This window comes from Phalacrocorax aristotelis, chromosome 1, assembly GCF_949628215.1.
Source record: "Phalacrocorax aristotelis chromosome 1, bGulAri2.1, whole genome shotgun sequence".
Classification (NCBI taxonomy): Eukaryota; Metazoa; Chordata; class Aves; order Suliformes; family Phalacrocoracidae; genus Phalacrocorax; species Phalacrocorax aristotelis.
Window position 1 is genome coordinate 202,838,879 of NC_134276.1, and position 16,521 is coordinate 202,855,399.

Genomic DNA, 16,521 nt, shown 5'->3' on the forward strand with positions numbered 1-16,521 from the left:
CAGGAGTTATGAAACCCAAACAAATCAAAATGAAGAACAGCATCACTGGTGTTTGTTGATTAACTGATATCTTAATAAAATGGTAACATTGGCATGTATTTATAGAACCATAGAATCATTAAGGTTGGAAAAGACCTCTAAGATCATCAAGTCCAACTGTCAACCCAACACCACCATGCCTCCTAAACCATGTCCCAAAGTGCCACGTCTACATATTTTTTGAACGCCTCCAGGGATGGTGACACAACCACTTCCCTGGGCAGCCTGTTCCAGTGCTTGACAACCCTTTCAGTGAAGACATTTTTCCTCACACCCAATTCTAAACCTCCCCTGGTGCAACCTAAGGCCATTTCCTCTCATCCTATTGCTTGTTACTAGGGAGAAGAGACCAACACCCACCTCACTACAACCTCCTTTCAGGTAGTTTTAGAGAGCGATAAGGCCTCCCCTCAGCCTCCTCTTCTCCAGGCTAAACCACCCCAGTTCCCTCAACATCTCAAGACTTGTGCTCTAGACCCATCACCAGCTTTGCTGCGCTTCTCTGGACATGCTCCAGCAACTCGATGTCCTTCTTGTACTGACAGCCCAAAACTGAACACAGTATTTCCTCACTCGGTATGGATACTGGAGCAATACTTAATGAAAAGCTCTAAAGAAAGGTGGGAGGATACAACCATCTTGTCTATACACAAAACCAAGCAGCTTTTGCACCATTTTCTGAAAGCACATTTCTCATCTATTATGCCATTGGCATAATGAAAAAGGACACATGCCACACCAGCAGATATTAAAGTTTTCTTCAAGGCAGAAAAGCCTAGCAAAAAAATGAAACGGCACCCTGCAAAACAAAACTTAAAATGAGCTACTGGAATTGGGCACATTCCCTGTACTCATTAGGGACATTCCAAAGATGCCATTTGTTTGTGAGTTTCTTCACCTATTTGACAATCTAGACACTAAAAGGAATAACAGGGCCAATCAGCAAACAAAACCCAAGACAACCCTCAAGCCATGTTAAATATTTATTAAGCTCTCTTGCTACAGAAGAGACAGGAAGAGAGCACAAAATAGGAAACAGAAGAAGAAAGTATGTCTTAACTGTGTGGAGAGCTGACACTGCAGCCCTTGCGTCTGGAAGGTGCAGAATAACCCTCGTGTTACACCACTCAACAGCAAGCGCTGCTTCACTACCCAGTTCCAGCATTTCAAGTTTAAGAGAGTTGCACATTGGAAGCTTTAAAAACAAAAAGATTAAGTAGTGGTAAGATTAATTTTTCTTCAGTCTTTCACTTCTCCATTAGCACTCGATTTTTCCCCGATAAGTTTTCAATATGAAAACCTGATGTGTGGAGAATCTCACACACACACAGTAATTTTCTCTTTAAGAAGTTAATACAGTTTTAATTGATCTACAGAAGCCCCTTTTCTCCCAACTTCCTAACGCTACTAGGTCAAAACAAGTTTTGGTACTTGTAAGTAGTTCAAATACTACAGTTAATCCTTTCAGAAGGAAACACATTTTTGTGCGGAAGTGACAATGGCATTTTAAGTGCCAGCATTCAACTGGTTTAGTCTATCGCTACTCCAAATAAGAAAACACCAAATATGCTAGACACTTGTTGAGAGTTTTGACCAGCATACCCGATAATCCCATGCAGCAGCAAAATTTTTGGTTTTGAAAAAGAGAAGAGTTCCATCAGGCTGTTTTTCTGCAACATTCATCATGTTAATAAACATGTAATTTTAAGTATTTAATTTACAGAAGCTGGATAATTCCATTTGTTCCAAACTCTACTTCTTTAAATATTTGATGTTTAAAATGAAGACATTCACTTAAATCAGTCCTAAATTCCTCAGACTCAGCCTTCCATAAGGGCCCACGGTCCATTTTCAGAGATGTACTATACGCGTACAAATATCTGCTGTTTCATTTTAGAAGTTGATAGCTTTGCCAAAAGATGCAGCTAGGTTTGCTTCCCTGAAGGCTTCTGACACTGTCTGTAGAAAGCAAACACAAAAAGGTACAAGTCATTAGTAGTAATGATGGCACATCTGCGTAACCCTGGTGTTCAACAGTCCGTTTAGAAAAAACTTACTGGATGGGCATGGCAAACTCTGGCTACATCTTCACATGATGCTCCGTATTCCATAGCAAGAGCAGCTTCATTAACCATTTCACCAGCACCCTGTAATTTAATGGTATATGTAATAAGCACAAACCTTTATGCAGTTGTCCAGGTTCTCCTGAATCACTAACAGCTTGTAAATAAGCACCTTTTGCTAAAAAAGAAGTGTTGTATTGTAACTAGCACTTGAGCTGTGTTCTAATATAAGTTGTAAGTACTTAATCTATTCAGTGACTATGCTCAAGCTTAGCATAAATCTAAACATAATTCTTAATGAGAGTATTTGTTTTCTTGTTACTGAGAGTTGTGCAAAATCTAAGCATTTTTCCACTACAAGATACTGATCATGTAACACCCACATTCTCAAAGGTACAGATGGAGTACATTATCACTACTGAAACCTCCCCAAAACTTCAATGCCTTCCCAGAAAGCTAAATAGTTAAACAAAAGTGCGTTGGTACATCTGCACCATTATTTTTATTTGTTGTATTTTTGTGTATTTACTCGGAGAACATTTCTTTGAGGAATCAAAACCAGTGAAATATCCTGTTATGTTTTTAGCATTCAGATACACAATCATAAGGTTTTCGTTTATGATATAAGGATTTCCTGATTTATGGAAAAATAAGGTTTTCCCCCAGCTCTTTCCCAGTGAAGAAAATTAGTCTGTCTCACACCAATAAACCTAACTTTAGGTTCACGCCTTCCAGGCATTCTGATTTTTAAATGAGTGGCATTAAGAGAAAATAACTAGCATAGCGACTTATTATGTATTCCTATCAGAAATTACAAGAATTGGATTCAGAAACAAAAAGCCTATCCACCAGTGATGACAGTATAGCCATTCATAGGAGGAATAAAATTTCCTTTCAGGGAAAGTGGAGAGCAGTTTTAGTGTTTCTCTTAATGACAGCTGTATAGAAAGATGCATGGTAGCGTTTCTGCATCCATCTTTATAAAGAAAAGATTCTTTAAAGCTAAGAAACAAAACAGAGAGGGATCAGGGTCTAACTTTGGAACGTGGGAGACAGCTGAAAAAGATACTTTTCCCAAACAGAATTTTCTGGTTTTTCATCTTTACAAAATATATTTAATCAAAGTTCCATAAGTTACTGACCCTAGATTTGGTGACTACAGCATAAGATTACCAGCTTTGCTGAAGTCCAAAGTTCAGAGAGGGGAAAAAAGAAAACACCAGTGAAAAAGCCAGTGTCTGTCAGCTCCCTCAACTTCCAGAACTTGACTCAATAATTTCTGCTGTTCTCTTGAGTATTTGGCAGTATTCATTAAAAAAAACAAAACACCACAACCCACACAAAACAAAACCAACCAAACAAAAAAGAAAACAAAAAAACCCCACAACACAGGTCAGAGAAAAAAAACCCGCTGGGTCTAACACCAAAGCAACAGAGAAGTGGGAAGGAAGGCAGGGCTGCAGAAGAGAACAGTAAATAAAAATTACTATGGTAGACTCAAATCTTCCTTCTTTTTACAAGCACCACTTCTCCTAACTTGATGACTACTTTGCAACCATGCAACACTAAATGAAAGACCCTTACAAGGCCAAGACAGCAGCAAAATTTACAGTACTTACTGCGCCTAAAATGTGAGCACCCAACATCCTGTCTGTTGATTTTTGACTAAGTATCTTCACCATGCCATCTGTGTCAGCATTTGTCTTCGCTCTGCTGTTCGCAGCAAATGGAAATTTCCCAATTTTGTATTCTATACCCTACAAAACAGGTATGTGGTACTGAGTTAATGACCATCAAGAACAATGTAACCGTACAGGCAATTTAGTAAGTACAAGAACAGAAGCAATTAAAAAAAAAGAGACACATAAGACACACGGAGCAATGTATAAGAGCAACCAGTATAAGGGGGTATTAAAAAAAGATCAATTAGCAAGTCAGCAATATTAACTTCACAGAACAGAAGTCATTAAAGAGAACTGTGATCCTTGGGAGAGTGGCGTGCAGGAGGGAATCATTCAATCATACACCCTAAGCAACAAATTCAGATGCAGAAATTCTTTTGGAAAAAGTAGTTAAACTACTAGACAATGAAACCATGCCCAAGAAGACAAAACTGCTTTTCAGATTTTCAAAGCAGAAAACAAACAGTACCTCTTCTTTCAGCTGTTCTTCTGATTTGCCAACCCAGGCCACTTCAGGGTGAGTGTATATCACAGAGGGTACGCAGTTATAGTCAATGTGAACTGCTCCCCCAGCCATCCCTTCTACACAAAGAATGCCTTCATCCTCAGCTTTGTGGGCCAGCATAGGTCCAGCAACTACATCACCAATAGCATAGATGCTATCAGACCAATGAAACAGAATAAGACACTGTTTAAAAACATCCTAGCATACCTAGGCTACCTTATAAAATAGTCAGTTTGAAACACGCTACTGAAAACACTAAACATTAAAATACTAAATTTCAAAAGAAATACAAAATATAAAAGAGCAGTTTCCCCAGAATGACCACACTTCAATAATTACTAGTGACATGAAATACACAGTGACTTTTAATTTACAGAACTTCAAAGGTTGACTAAAAATCTTTAGTTCCTGAAACAAAGCAGAACTCTCTTGAGTCTTCCTTTCAGAAAAGAAAGCTATATTCTGCAATTTTTAAAGTGCTTTAGTAAGTTAAAACAAGAGTTCTGCTTAAAAACAAGTAGTGAAAAATATTTAGTCTTACTTACTTTGGAATTTTGGTTTGGAATCTGTTATTGACTGGGATTCTCCCCCTCTTATCAAGTTCAATTCCAACATCCTCAAGACCTAGGTTTTTTGTAAAAGGACGTCTACCGATGCAAACTAGCAGCACGTCACAAGTTATTACTTCTGCCTTGCCGCCAGCAGCAGCTTCAACACTAGAGGAAAATAAGTAGCAGAAATGCTAAGCTGTAAACTTTCAGCATTGTATTTCTCTGACTAGTAACTAATATGATCCAGATGCTGACCTACTGGCTGGATCTGCCATGCAAAACCCCTGCATTCAGCCTGCCCCGTGCTTCTTCCTTGCAGGAGTTGAGAAGAGGGAGGAAGGGACAGTAACTCTTACTACATTTGTTAACAACTGAGATACAGAAATATATACAGAATTTATTCATATACAGAAATATATATGAGGGTATATATCTACTAGCAAGTAGCATGACCTGATAGAATCAAATCTGTACAGCAAAATAATTGGTGCTGAGAACTTGGCATTCAAACTATATATATTTGGGGGTGGGGTAGTGCCATGTATTCTGAGCAAGTTTTCTTCTGGCCCAATAACCAAACACCTGTTAGCAGCTGCCCTGCATCAGATGCATCCCTCAAGTACCAAAGCATGGTAAGTGAGGAAGTAGGAAATGTGTTTCAAAAGCATACTCCTGAACCAAAATGAAACTCTGAATGTAGAGGCAGACTACCTGAGAGATCCAACCAGCATCAGCATGGTATGCAAAGCGGCCCAAATCTAGGACCTTTACAATGGTGGAGGATGGACTATCCTGAGGTATGGTGATACAGCAAAAACAAAGTCACCATATTAAGATTCCAGTGAAAAAACATTTAAGCTTTTAAGTACATTAAGAATTTTCATAAAACTCAAACTACAGTTTCTGCATAGACAATACATTAAGAAGAAAAAGAACAAAAGTAGTGTAGATTTATGGACTTTTACAAAGCAGATTTGCTTTATATGTCTCTCTATTAGCTGTTCATCTATAAGTCTTCAAAGGGCTTGAGTGTGGCCATTAGAAGACACTCTGGCGTAATTTTACTTATTTCTGCTCAAAAGCAATAAAGTCTCAAAATAAGCATGGCAGAGATAAGAGAAGTATGGACAAAATAACCCTTCCAGTAAGCAGCCAAGAATTAACGGCTTGAAAATGACTGTATGAACAATCATGATATTCATGTTGATTATACCAGAAGCAAAGATCTTCCACAAAAAGAATAATTTAGAGTTCTGTTTTTATCACTGATCTCACTATAACAACACTGGTTTTAGACTAGCATGTCTTCAACCCAAGTCAGTGGAACCTCTCCTGTATAAGCAATCTAGGACTCAATAAACCCAAAACTACGAGCTCAGTAAGTTACAATACAGGACAAAAATTACTTTTCACTGAAGAATTAAGTTTCATCCTAAATCCATTTTCCTGTTTGAAAAATAGTATCAGACTGTATTTTTAAATAGGTTTGATGGATTTGGAGGAATAATATATATGGCATTCCTTTAGTTTTATGTTAAACACTTACGCTACATCAATTTTTCCATCTGGTTTCTTGGTAGCACCAGTAACTTTGGTGTTCAGTTTAAACTTAAGTCCCTGTTTCTGAAGAATACGTTGAAAGTTTTTAGAGATCTCCATGTCAATTCCCATTCCACCAACATGGCCCATGAACTCAACAGCTGTCACATCTGCACCAAGGCGCTGCCAAACTGAACCCTGCAGTCACAACAACATCAGTAAAGAGTTTTTGAAAAGCAAACTTCAGGTTTCTTCAATATTTTCTGAACCACGTAAGTATGAGGCAAAAGGACTCAGACCAAGATGAACTACAAAGTCTCTGCTCCTTTGGTTGTTAGAATGTGTACAGTTGTATCACATAAAATTTTCTTGGTATTAACTGTTGCACACAAGAATTTATCCTTGCTTAAAATGAACTTCCCTTAAAAAAGGAAGGTCTCTCAGCTATACATAGAGCAGGTACAAACCTCAGCAAAAGTCACCCCCCAGACCACGCCCTGCCAAAAGCCCAACCCTATATGTGAGGCCCTGTACGTCCCCCTCTCATCCCTCTGCTTAGCTAACCAGCTGCAGGAGCACTGATCCTACACTTATCCCAGCTTTTCTGGTAGAAAAGGAAGGTAGTGGGCTATGAAGTCTGATGAGTTTCATCACAACTCACTCAACCAAACATCTGTTAAATCACAGCAACACAATAAAATATAACAAAAAAAAATAACACCCCGGTCCTTTATGAATTAAAGACCAAGCGGTTTAAATATCCTCTCACCAGTTCCACACCAATGACTCCTGCACCAATGACAACCATCTTTTCAGGAACTTTTTTCAGTGACAGCGCACCAGTGGATGACACAATATTATCTTCATCAATCTAATGACAAAGAAATCCACAAAGGGAGATTTACAATCTCTTTCATGCATTACATATAAAGCACACAAGCTGAAGTGCAACCAGATACAAAAATGATTATGCATTAAATTATGTGGATATGACACACTGAGAAACCGTACCATTAAGATTTCAAATACGCACGGTAATTCCAGGGAAGGGAGCAACTTCTGAGCCTGTGGCTATAAGTATGTTCTTTGTATTGATAACTTGTGTGCTGCCATCTTCTTTGGTTGCAGTGACTTGGTTTTTGCCAGTTATTTTTCCAAACCCGGATACATGTACAACCTTTAGTAACCAGAATACAGTAAAAATTCAGATTCAAATTGCTTACGTAAATTATGCTATATTTAATCTGAGTCTCACTAATGCTTTAGAGAAGCTGCTAACGTGTATCGCTGCATCACCATCTGGTACCAATTACAAAGTAATTGTATACTATTCTTTTAAGTAGATGAAGAAGGAAGGAACTGTTCATTTAAAAACTTCCTAGAAGAGAAGCATTTGAATTCTGCCCTTGCTGAGTCAGTCATTTGTATTAATGTATGTGGCAAGAATATGAAGATGTAAAAAGCAAGAAATTCAGATCAGAAAAAAAAAATCATGGATATGCCTCAGTATATAATCCAAACTAACCTTGTTTTGTTTAAATAAATGAGCAATTCCACCTGTTAAGGCCTTCACTGCCCCACTCTTCTGTTCCATCATCTTCTCTAGATTCAAACGGATTCCTGTAACTAAGGTTAAAAAACCTTATATCAAGCACTGCAGTGTTTTTATTTGAAGGAGCTAACCTAAACACAATTAACAGCTCTGACACAGTAGGGTGTGTTGAATGACCCTACTAAACTCTAAAGGTCACATTCAACAACTGCTATATTGAAAAGCAGTATTACACTTTTCAAATACAACTTACCTATCCAGGATTCAGGGTTCAGGGAGCAGACAGGTGTCCCCAACCCTCCAACTGACAGATAAAGGACATTATTTGTAAGTCTAAAAAGTCTTCTGACCAGAAAACTATAGTAGTCAAAATCTGAATGATTAAGACTGCTTGTTGATGGAAACCATTTATGTTAACAGGCACTGACAAGTTGCTCTTCACACTCACTTTCAATTCCTCTATTAGCGAAATCTTTTCCATGGGCCAAGTGATACAGATGTGAGTTGTTCAGCAAGGCCTAAAATACAGAGATGTGAATTGGGACACACATTCGCAACTGATTTAATTATTATTTTTTCCTGATAATATAATCGGAATGTATTTGCAAAACATTCTCACTATTAAGAAAAAGTCTGATCCATATATATTTAAAAAGGTATATTTCAAACACAGAAATTGTACACAGTAGCTCTTACTGAAGTGCTTTATAAAGTTATACACTTCACATAAAAATAGGTAATAGTTAAATTCACACCCACCCTTTTTGCTCATTTCACCAGAGAAACTGGGAATGACTCCATGAAGATTAAAAACCAAATAAGGAACAGACTAAGTAGAGGAAAGAAAGGTTCTGACTGAGTCACAGGAGAATTTCCTTATTATCTCAGACAAGAGATTACTTGTCAACAAAAAAGGATACAGAAAGATTGGATGAGGAAAATCTATACTGAAATCCCTCTTAAAATTTTAGCCCATGTAGACGTATGAGAGTTAGATTTTGTAGTTGAGGAGCTGTGCCAAAGTTACCACAACTGCATAGCTAGTTGAGCTGAAGCTTGCTGACTCAGAGCTAGCTCAGGTCACTGGACATTCAGAATTCAAAATCAAAATTCGAAGGTATTTTATAACGATGGTTATAAGTCAGCAGCTTGAAATGCAGAACATCTAGAACTGTATTTCTATTAGAAAGAGCAATATAGTTGGGAAGAAAAATGATGCCTTTCACAATAACCATCCCAAACATGAAGTTACCAGTATCTTTTCAAGGACAACAGCACAAGTCTGCACAGATTGAAAGCAACCACAGTAAAACATTCACAGCATATTTTGAGACACCTGCCTTATATACACATGCTTGAGAGAAACTAAAACTGTCAGAATAAGATAATGCCATTTTTATTAATAAAGTCTTATCAACTCTCACTCTGAAATTCATTTGCCCATTTCACGTAACAGTCACAACCCTGAATCTGTAACATCCAACATTATTGAAGATACAGCCACCGCTTAAGACTTCAGCAATTAAAAAAGAAAAAAAATCATGCCCAATGTATTATTTGGGGTGGCTTTCTGGAAAGGGATTTTCTCAAATGTTTTTTATTGCCTCAGTGTGCACAGCCTACTTATCCACTTCTTAAGAAATTTATTGCCACTTAAAAAATATTCTGGATAGCACCTGGTTTTAGCCATGGATTCAGAAGTATTTTCTTAAGAACTTCAAAGGATAAAACCACCTCAAGTCAGTTAAATAGATCCTAGCAGAGTTCCGAACTTTCAAAGTAACACTGTGTTGATCTACACCTCATTTTTGAGTTTTTCCTCAGTATATTAAGATATTCTGAACTTCATTAGAACTGTTAGTAAAATATTTAGGAAAATTAATATATCATTTAAAAAACTTTGTACTTACACTGTATTTTATCCTACCACACTAATGAAACCTCTCTGAGCAAACAGATTAGTAATAGCAATATAGTTAGGAGGGATCTTGGTAAGACAATTGTCTGTTACTACAGCCATTACAAACCTGGCATTACCCGTGTCTTCCTTCACCTGCTGTCTAATCACCAACTAGACAGACAAGATCAGACTAATAAGGCTATCTAGCAATAACACTGTTCTTACAAGGCCCTAGTTCTGAAATTACTTAAAACTGGACTGACAATGTCAAGTACTAGGTTCTTCTGAATTTCTTCTTACTTCTGTCTTTCAGAGTGCATGCCTTGTACTCTCCCTTTTCACTCCCCACCTGCACTACTCCACACAAGCACTACCAGCCCCATTCCCCAGGCCATCTTTTGGGGCTGATGAGAATACTATTTTAGCTTAGACTAATATTTCAAGAGCTAATCAACTAAGCTTTTTCTACAGCCAACGGAGAGAGACAGCTACCTTCAGACATCATGCATCCAACCAAAACCAGAGTTCGTGATTTTTCAGGGGTGCCCCTCTCCTAATTTAGATTTATTTTCTCTACCCCTAGTGACACAGTTCAGCATTTCTTTAACATAGGAATATAATCTTGGACAAAACTACAGGTTTATTTTGAACAAACTGATAGGAGGCCATCAAGAACTTCATATGGTAGACTACAAGAGGTACAACCATCTGAAACAGTTAACACTGTAGTCAGTTACTGGTTACAACACAGGCTCAACAGCTCAGAGTGACAGATACATCTGTACACAACTCTGGTTTTCACTCTCTTCCTCTCTTTCTTTTGGGAAAGCCCACAAAACAGTTTGCAAACAAAACATTTCTGTTGAACAAATAAAATTTTAACCCTTTGTGTTATTTATTTGGATCCTCAGTTTATTTGGCTTGCAATTTCAATTTTTAATTAAAACACATCAATCTTGGAAAAAGATTAAGCATGAGTTTCTCAAGTGATATATACACTATCTGTTTTTAATGAAATTATGACAAACTATGTATGCTTACCTTGGATGGAATACATCCAACATTCAAACAGGTTCCACCTAAGGTTTCATTTTTTTCCACACAGACAGTCTGAGGAAGAAGGGGGGGGGAAAGAACTTTTCAGCAATACACTGACAATTTCTTCACAGGGTATCTGACAAATTAGAATTGATGACAAAGACCAGGCATTTACCCAACAATGCTTTTTCCACAAACGTCTCACTAATTTTATTCCTAGATTTATTTGGTGGCTCAGATTTCCCCTCCTTCATTTTTTTCCTAACTTAAAAACCACAAAACGACTGTTTGCGACAAAATTATTTACCAGAAGAGAGCCACATTCCCCACTGCACCACTTACACTTTCGTACAAGTTAAGTGCTGCTGTTCTGCTTCAAAAATCCACAAAGGTACCTCAATTAAATAAAATACTCAGTTCTGTGAAAGATGTTCCCCTTATAGTTAAAAAAACCCACAAACCTGAGAAAAGTAAAAAATGTTTTTAGGAATCTTTTGCAATTACTTGTAAATCACGCAAACAAACAGGCAGATGAGCCAATACATGTTAAAATTGCATGAAGTAATGTTTTCTTTACATAAAACAAAACAAGACCCCCAAACCACAAACAACATTTCCCTCTCTAAACACACCATCCTGCAAGACCCATTGCTATAAAGTTGTGCCAATATCTATAAAGAAAGAATAAAAATCAACTGAAGCAAAGGCAAGCAAAAATAAGGTCAACACCAACAGGGATGGAACATATTTCACCTTCTCATTGACTTGCCAACATCAAAGTGCACAAAGGAAAAAAAAACCAACTGACAAAACTTCAAGAAAAAACAGATCACTTGGGGGGGAAGAGAGTATCATGAACCTTTTTTATAGAAGCAAAAAGAATTGGCATCTCCTTTGCAAGGTGCACACATGTTCAAAATGGTTTACACTCTAGAGCTCCAACGTTCCTTGGTTTATACTTGAAGAGCTCCATCTGCTGACAGAAGTGACTAAAGCAGAAGTGATGGTAACATGAAGAGCAGGGTTCACCATATCAAGTCACAGAAACATACTGAGTCATGCTGATCCCTTATCTACCCTTCCTCCTGTTTTAAGCACACGAATGAATGAAAAATGATCCAAGGGCTTTAAAAGCTGCACTATGGACCAAACAGCACCAGGCTGCTCCTGCCTTTACCTGATAAGGAGGTTCTGCCTCATCCACTTTATATCACCTTCACCGACAAGGCCAAGCAAAGCTTTTGAAAAGCCAATGCCCAAAGAACACTGTTGGCAATGACATGGGATGCTGTGGTGGTGATAAAGGGACTTAACACTTGTGCCAGCACACGCAGCACTAAAATAGAAGGTTAGAGTTCAGTAGACCACACACAGGTTCTTCCATGAATGGTATCACTATAGAATCTATGTTTTTGCCCATCTCACAAAAACATAGCCTTATGTTCCTAAAGTACAACATACACATTCTTCATGTTTATTCAGTGCTACAGGTGACATGTGCAAGCATGTCCAAATATTTTGTCCACTCCGATTAGCTGTAAAGCAGTAAAACAAAATTATTTTTTGCCACGATGAAAAACAGTATCCAGGGCACTTTTTAACCTCCTTATATGTGATACCCTATTGTAAATCACAGATACGAAGGACCCGAGGATAGTACTGCTCCAAAAAAAGCAGGCATATAGCCACAAAAAACTGCTTTAGAAAAAAATAAATATGAACTTCCATGGCAGAAGGCCTTAATCTCAATTAAAACCTGCAGCACTGAGCACCTTTCTTCTCAGGTACTAATTGCTCAGTAACAACGTACATCTCAAAGCAAGAATATTTATTAAGAAAAAAAAAATCACAAATATGGATAAAGGCAACTCAATTATCTCCACTAGGTCACAGGCAGATGTAAAACTTAATGGAATCTCAAACATTTCTATTTTGGTAGTTACACATTGGAAGGCTGAAAGATACCCACAGAGACATCACTGAAACTCAGTTGTGGGAGTAATGAACAATGAGGAACAACACTCAGAATTACAGGAGAGCTCAGGTTGAAGAGACCTCCTCTGGGGGCCATCTAGCCAAACCTCCTGCTCCAAACACAGTCACCATCAAAGATGTATCAAGTGGCTCAGGGCCTTGTACAGCCAAGTTCTGAAATTATCCACAGCTGAAGACTACAGGCTATCTGGGCCTCTGTTCCAGAGTTTCACTGGAACTCCATTCATCATCAGGAGTTCCTGTCCTTACCAGGTGGTCTAATCAACTTGTTTTTGTCATGAAGTCCAGATGACACAATTCAGAAGCACTGGGACATACCAGCCAGCAGGAACATGCTCAAGACTGCTAGCACTGCCTTCTCAGATTTCAAAATAATTAAGAGAATAATGCAGTGCTAAGAGAGTAAGTTGGTCTCATATTAAGGAGTGAAAATAAAAAAATATGCTGCTGAAGTCACACTCTATTTTCAGAAGTTCAGAAAATAGGAAATGTACATAACTCTCCCAATACTCAATTAAATGACACATCATTAGTACACATCAGATAAAAGTTGCCTCTTCAAAAAGGCATTAGAAGACAACAGACAGAACAGAGATGAACATAAATAAATATAAGTTAGATACTACAGTATTTCTACAGGCATGTTTTCACCTCTAAAATTCTCACGTGGCAATAGAATTCCTCTATTCACATTCAAAAAACATGTCAGTTGAATATTGTTTTTTCCTCTTTTGAGATCCCTCAGCCTGTTCTTCTGGACAGTTTTTCAGTGGCAGTTTTGTCAATGTCACAACTTTTTTCCCCCCTTTTTCTTTGTTGGAAGAAATATTCTTTCCTAGCATTCTTTTCCCACCTTCTCTTCCACATGAGTATAAGCCCACCTCAATTATCACTTCCAATCAAAAGCAAGCTGTCCTAGGCAGCTTTGTCAGGAGCCTAGCAGAGCTACAGAGAGTAATAACTTCACATCTCCATTTCAACTTCTGTATAAATCTGGGTAAACACGGTAAAGAAAGATTATCAACATGTCAACAGCATCCGGTGGCCCAAGATGTGACGGAATAATTTCAGTTTTTCAGTAGCACACAAAAATATCCCAAGTTCATCTGCATGAACATTCTGTTATCTGAGTGAGGTCTCATCTTACCTTAAATCCAAGCTGAGCTGCTTTGATAGCAGCAACATACCCTCCAGGGCCAGAGCCAATAACTGTGACATCAGCATCAACTGAAACAGAGAATATTTGAATTATTTTTGTTTCAGCAATGAACATTTTAGTGCAGGAACACCAGTTTATTGTTTCTGAAATAATTAATGTTTGAAAATATATTTTTTAAAAAAGAAAAACAGCTATTAAAGATGATACAACTTATCTAAACCTAGTTTATTAAGTAAATTACACCTCACATCTGAGTAACTTTCTGGACGAAAGGAAAGGTTGCATGGACGTAAGCACTCTGCAATAAAAAAACCAACCAGTTTGAAACTTTACAGGGAGAACAATGTAAAATGAAGTGAGGCAACTGAATTGTCTAACCTATCCATCCTGCTACGAAGTCTTTAAAATGCCTGGATAGTTTACTGTAACATTTTTCCTACATAGCTTCTATCGATGTTTAGTGCAAAAGATAAATGCTTACTGAATGCCATAAAAGCAGTAGTTTATAAAAGAGAAAATATGGCTCAAAGAGGTATCTATGCAACCTCTATTGATTACGAACACAGCAGAAGCAATGAACTCTGTACCTAATTCATATCTTCTAACCACAGACTCCTTTGGAATATTAATTACTGTCACTGTTGTTATACAAAAAGCTCAACTGTATTTACAGCTTTAGCTTGATATCAAGTAGGGCAAATAAGCCACTATTTTTCATCTAGATCTCCATGCTGGCATGGATTCCCCCATCACTCAGAAGACTGATTCCTGAGTTTGAAACACTGCTTTGGTTTCTGAGGTTTTTTGGGGGTTTTGGTTGAGTTTTTTGTGCAAAGAAATTCTCCACAATCAACTACCTTGATCAGCATAGGTCCTCCTTTGTGACACCACACAAATTCCCTGGAGACCATGATGAATTCGATCAAAATTACTTCTCTAGAAAGGGGAAAAAAAAACAACCTTCATTTTAAAAGTTGAAGCCTGGCCTTGAAGAAAAATAAGCATTCAACCACACGCAGGCAAACACGCAGTTGCAGTCACTAGTCACCCAGAACAGGAACATGACTGAAGCCGGCATGGAGGGCACCGGCCGGAGCAGGAGGCAGAAGCCGCTGTGCCGTTTACCTGCTCCGCAGCCTCAGCCCATCCTTACACCCGCTCTCACGTCGGCCTCGCCTACGGCTGCCGCTAACTAGGCAAACTCTCAACCCTTCACACGGGGCTCTCAAACCACTTAATGACACCAGTCAGACACCCGCAGGAGTTTATGAAGGGCCTGGTTGTTCCATAACCATCTCCCTCGGCCACTTCCTGCGAACAGGCCCCATCCCAGAGGTGGTTCTAGAGGACAAGACTTTTTAAATTGCAATGGGGCAGCACAGCACAGCCGCTACAAGCGCCCCGCGGGCTGATCACGCTGTAGCTGCCATACAGGGTGCTCCTGAAAGCACTTCTGAGGGCCCAACACTGCCCAAGAGGCGGGAAGCGGCCCTCCCCCTGACAGCCGGCGGCTCCCGCAGCCACGAAAGTGTCCGTCCTCGCCCCCGACTCCGCCCGGCCGCTCCCTCCGGGCCGGGGCACCCCTCCCCCGCTCTCGCAGGACGGACAGACCGACGCGGCAGCAGTGACAAGACCCCGAGCCCACCCGTCCCGGGGCCGGCCGCCAGGGAGGACTCAACGCCGCCTCAACCCAGCCGCAACCGCGCCGGGCGCTGCGCGACTCCCCTGCCCTGCCCTGCCAGGCAGGCGAAAGCAGAAATGGGAGTGGAGAGCGGCCAAGACCCGCGGCCGCCAGCCGCCGCGCCCGCCGCAGGGCGCCTGCTCCGGCTCCGCCCGCCCGCCCTCCCGCCCGCTCCCGGCGACGGGTGGGGGGGCGTGAGGAAAGCCCAGGCCCCAGGCCCCAGGCCCCAGCTTCCAAGTTCGCAGGCTCGGCTCGGCTCCCCGCGGCAGTGCCGTCCCTGCTGGCGCCGTACCCGAGCGAGCGCGCCGGAAAGGCGCCCCCAGCGCTGCATGTCCGCCGCCCCTGCCTGCGCCCCGCCGCCGCCGCCGCTCCAAGGACTCGGCGGACGCGCGCAGGCGCGAAGGGCGGGGCCGGGCCGGGACTGGCGGCGGGAGCGGGCGCCGCCGCGCGCTGAGGCCCCCTGGCGGCGGCGGCCGGCCGGTACAGCGCCGAGGGCGGTGCTCGGGGGCGGGGTCTGAGGGGCCGGGGCGGGGACATGCAGATGAGCCTCTTAAAGGAGCAGGGCTCTGCTGGGGAGAGTCTGCACAGCCCGTAGCAACCTGAGCTGCTACGGTCAGCTACGGTGAGTGTTCAGGTCAAGCAAAGGAGCTCGCGAAGAAGCTCGCAAACCCACGTCTAATGAGTCAAAATAAAGTTTGGGAACAGAAGAGGAAAGTAAAAATATTTTGTTTTTCAGAACAAAACCTCTTCCATCTAAATGACAGCAAAATGTATATAAATTCCACTTTTAAATATTCAAAAATATAAAATCTAAGGT

At 40.3% G+C, this 16,521-nt stretch overlaps 1 protein-coding gene across 1 annotated transcript; it reads right to left on the reverse strand.

Annotated features, from left to right (window-relative positions):
- Nucleotides 1–1,009: 1,009 nt before the first annotated feature.
- Nucleotides 1,010–16,130, reverse strand: DLD (dihydrolipoamide dehydrogenase). Its single transcript, XM_075081363.1, has 14 exons — nt 15,997–16,130; nt 14,881–14,959; nt 14,012–14,091; nt 10,873–10,941; nt 8,380–8,449; nt 7,905–8,005; nt 7,413–7,556; nt 7,149–7,250; nt 6,387–6,577; nt 4,835–5,005; nt 4,254–4,443; nt 3,722–3,859; nt 2,097–2,186; nt 1,010–1,998 (listed from the first exon to the last, which is right to left on the reverse strand). Exons 1-14 carry the CDS (start codon nt 16,033–16,035, stop codon nt 1,933–1,935), a joined length of 1,530 nt encoding a protein of 509 aa, XP_074937464.1. The 5' UTR covers nt 16,036–16,130; the 3' UTR covers nt 1,010–1,932.
- Nucleotides 16,131–16,521: the final 391 nt, after the last annotated feature.

What these genes read in the sequence shown, in the direction of transcription:
- DLD (XM_075081363.1), bottom strand. Translation starts at nt 16,035, where the DNA reads ATGCAGCGCTGGGGGCGCCTTTCCGGCGCGCTCGCTCGG. An exon ending in TTTCCGGCGCGCTCGCTCGG is followed by an intron (nt 14,960 to 15,996) that starts GTACGGCGCCAG and finishes TCCCCTTTCTAG; the next exon opens with AGAAGTAATTTTGATCGAAT. An exon ending in CGCTAATAGAGGAATTGAAA is followed by an intron (nt 8,006 to 8,379) that starts GTGAGTGTGAAG and finishes TTTTAACCTTAG; the next exon opens with TTACAGGAATCCGTTTGAAT.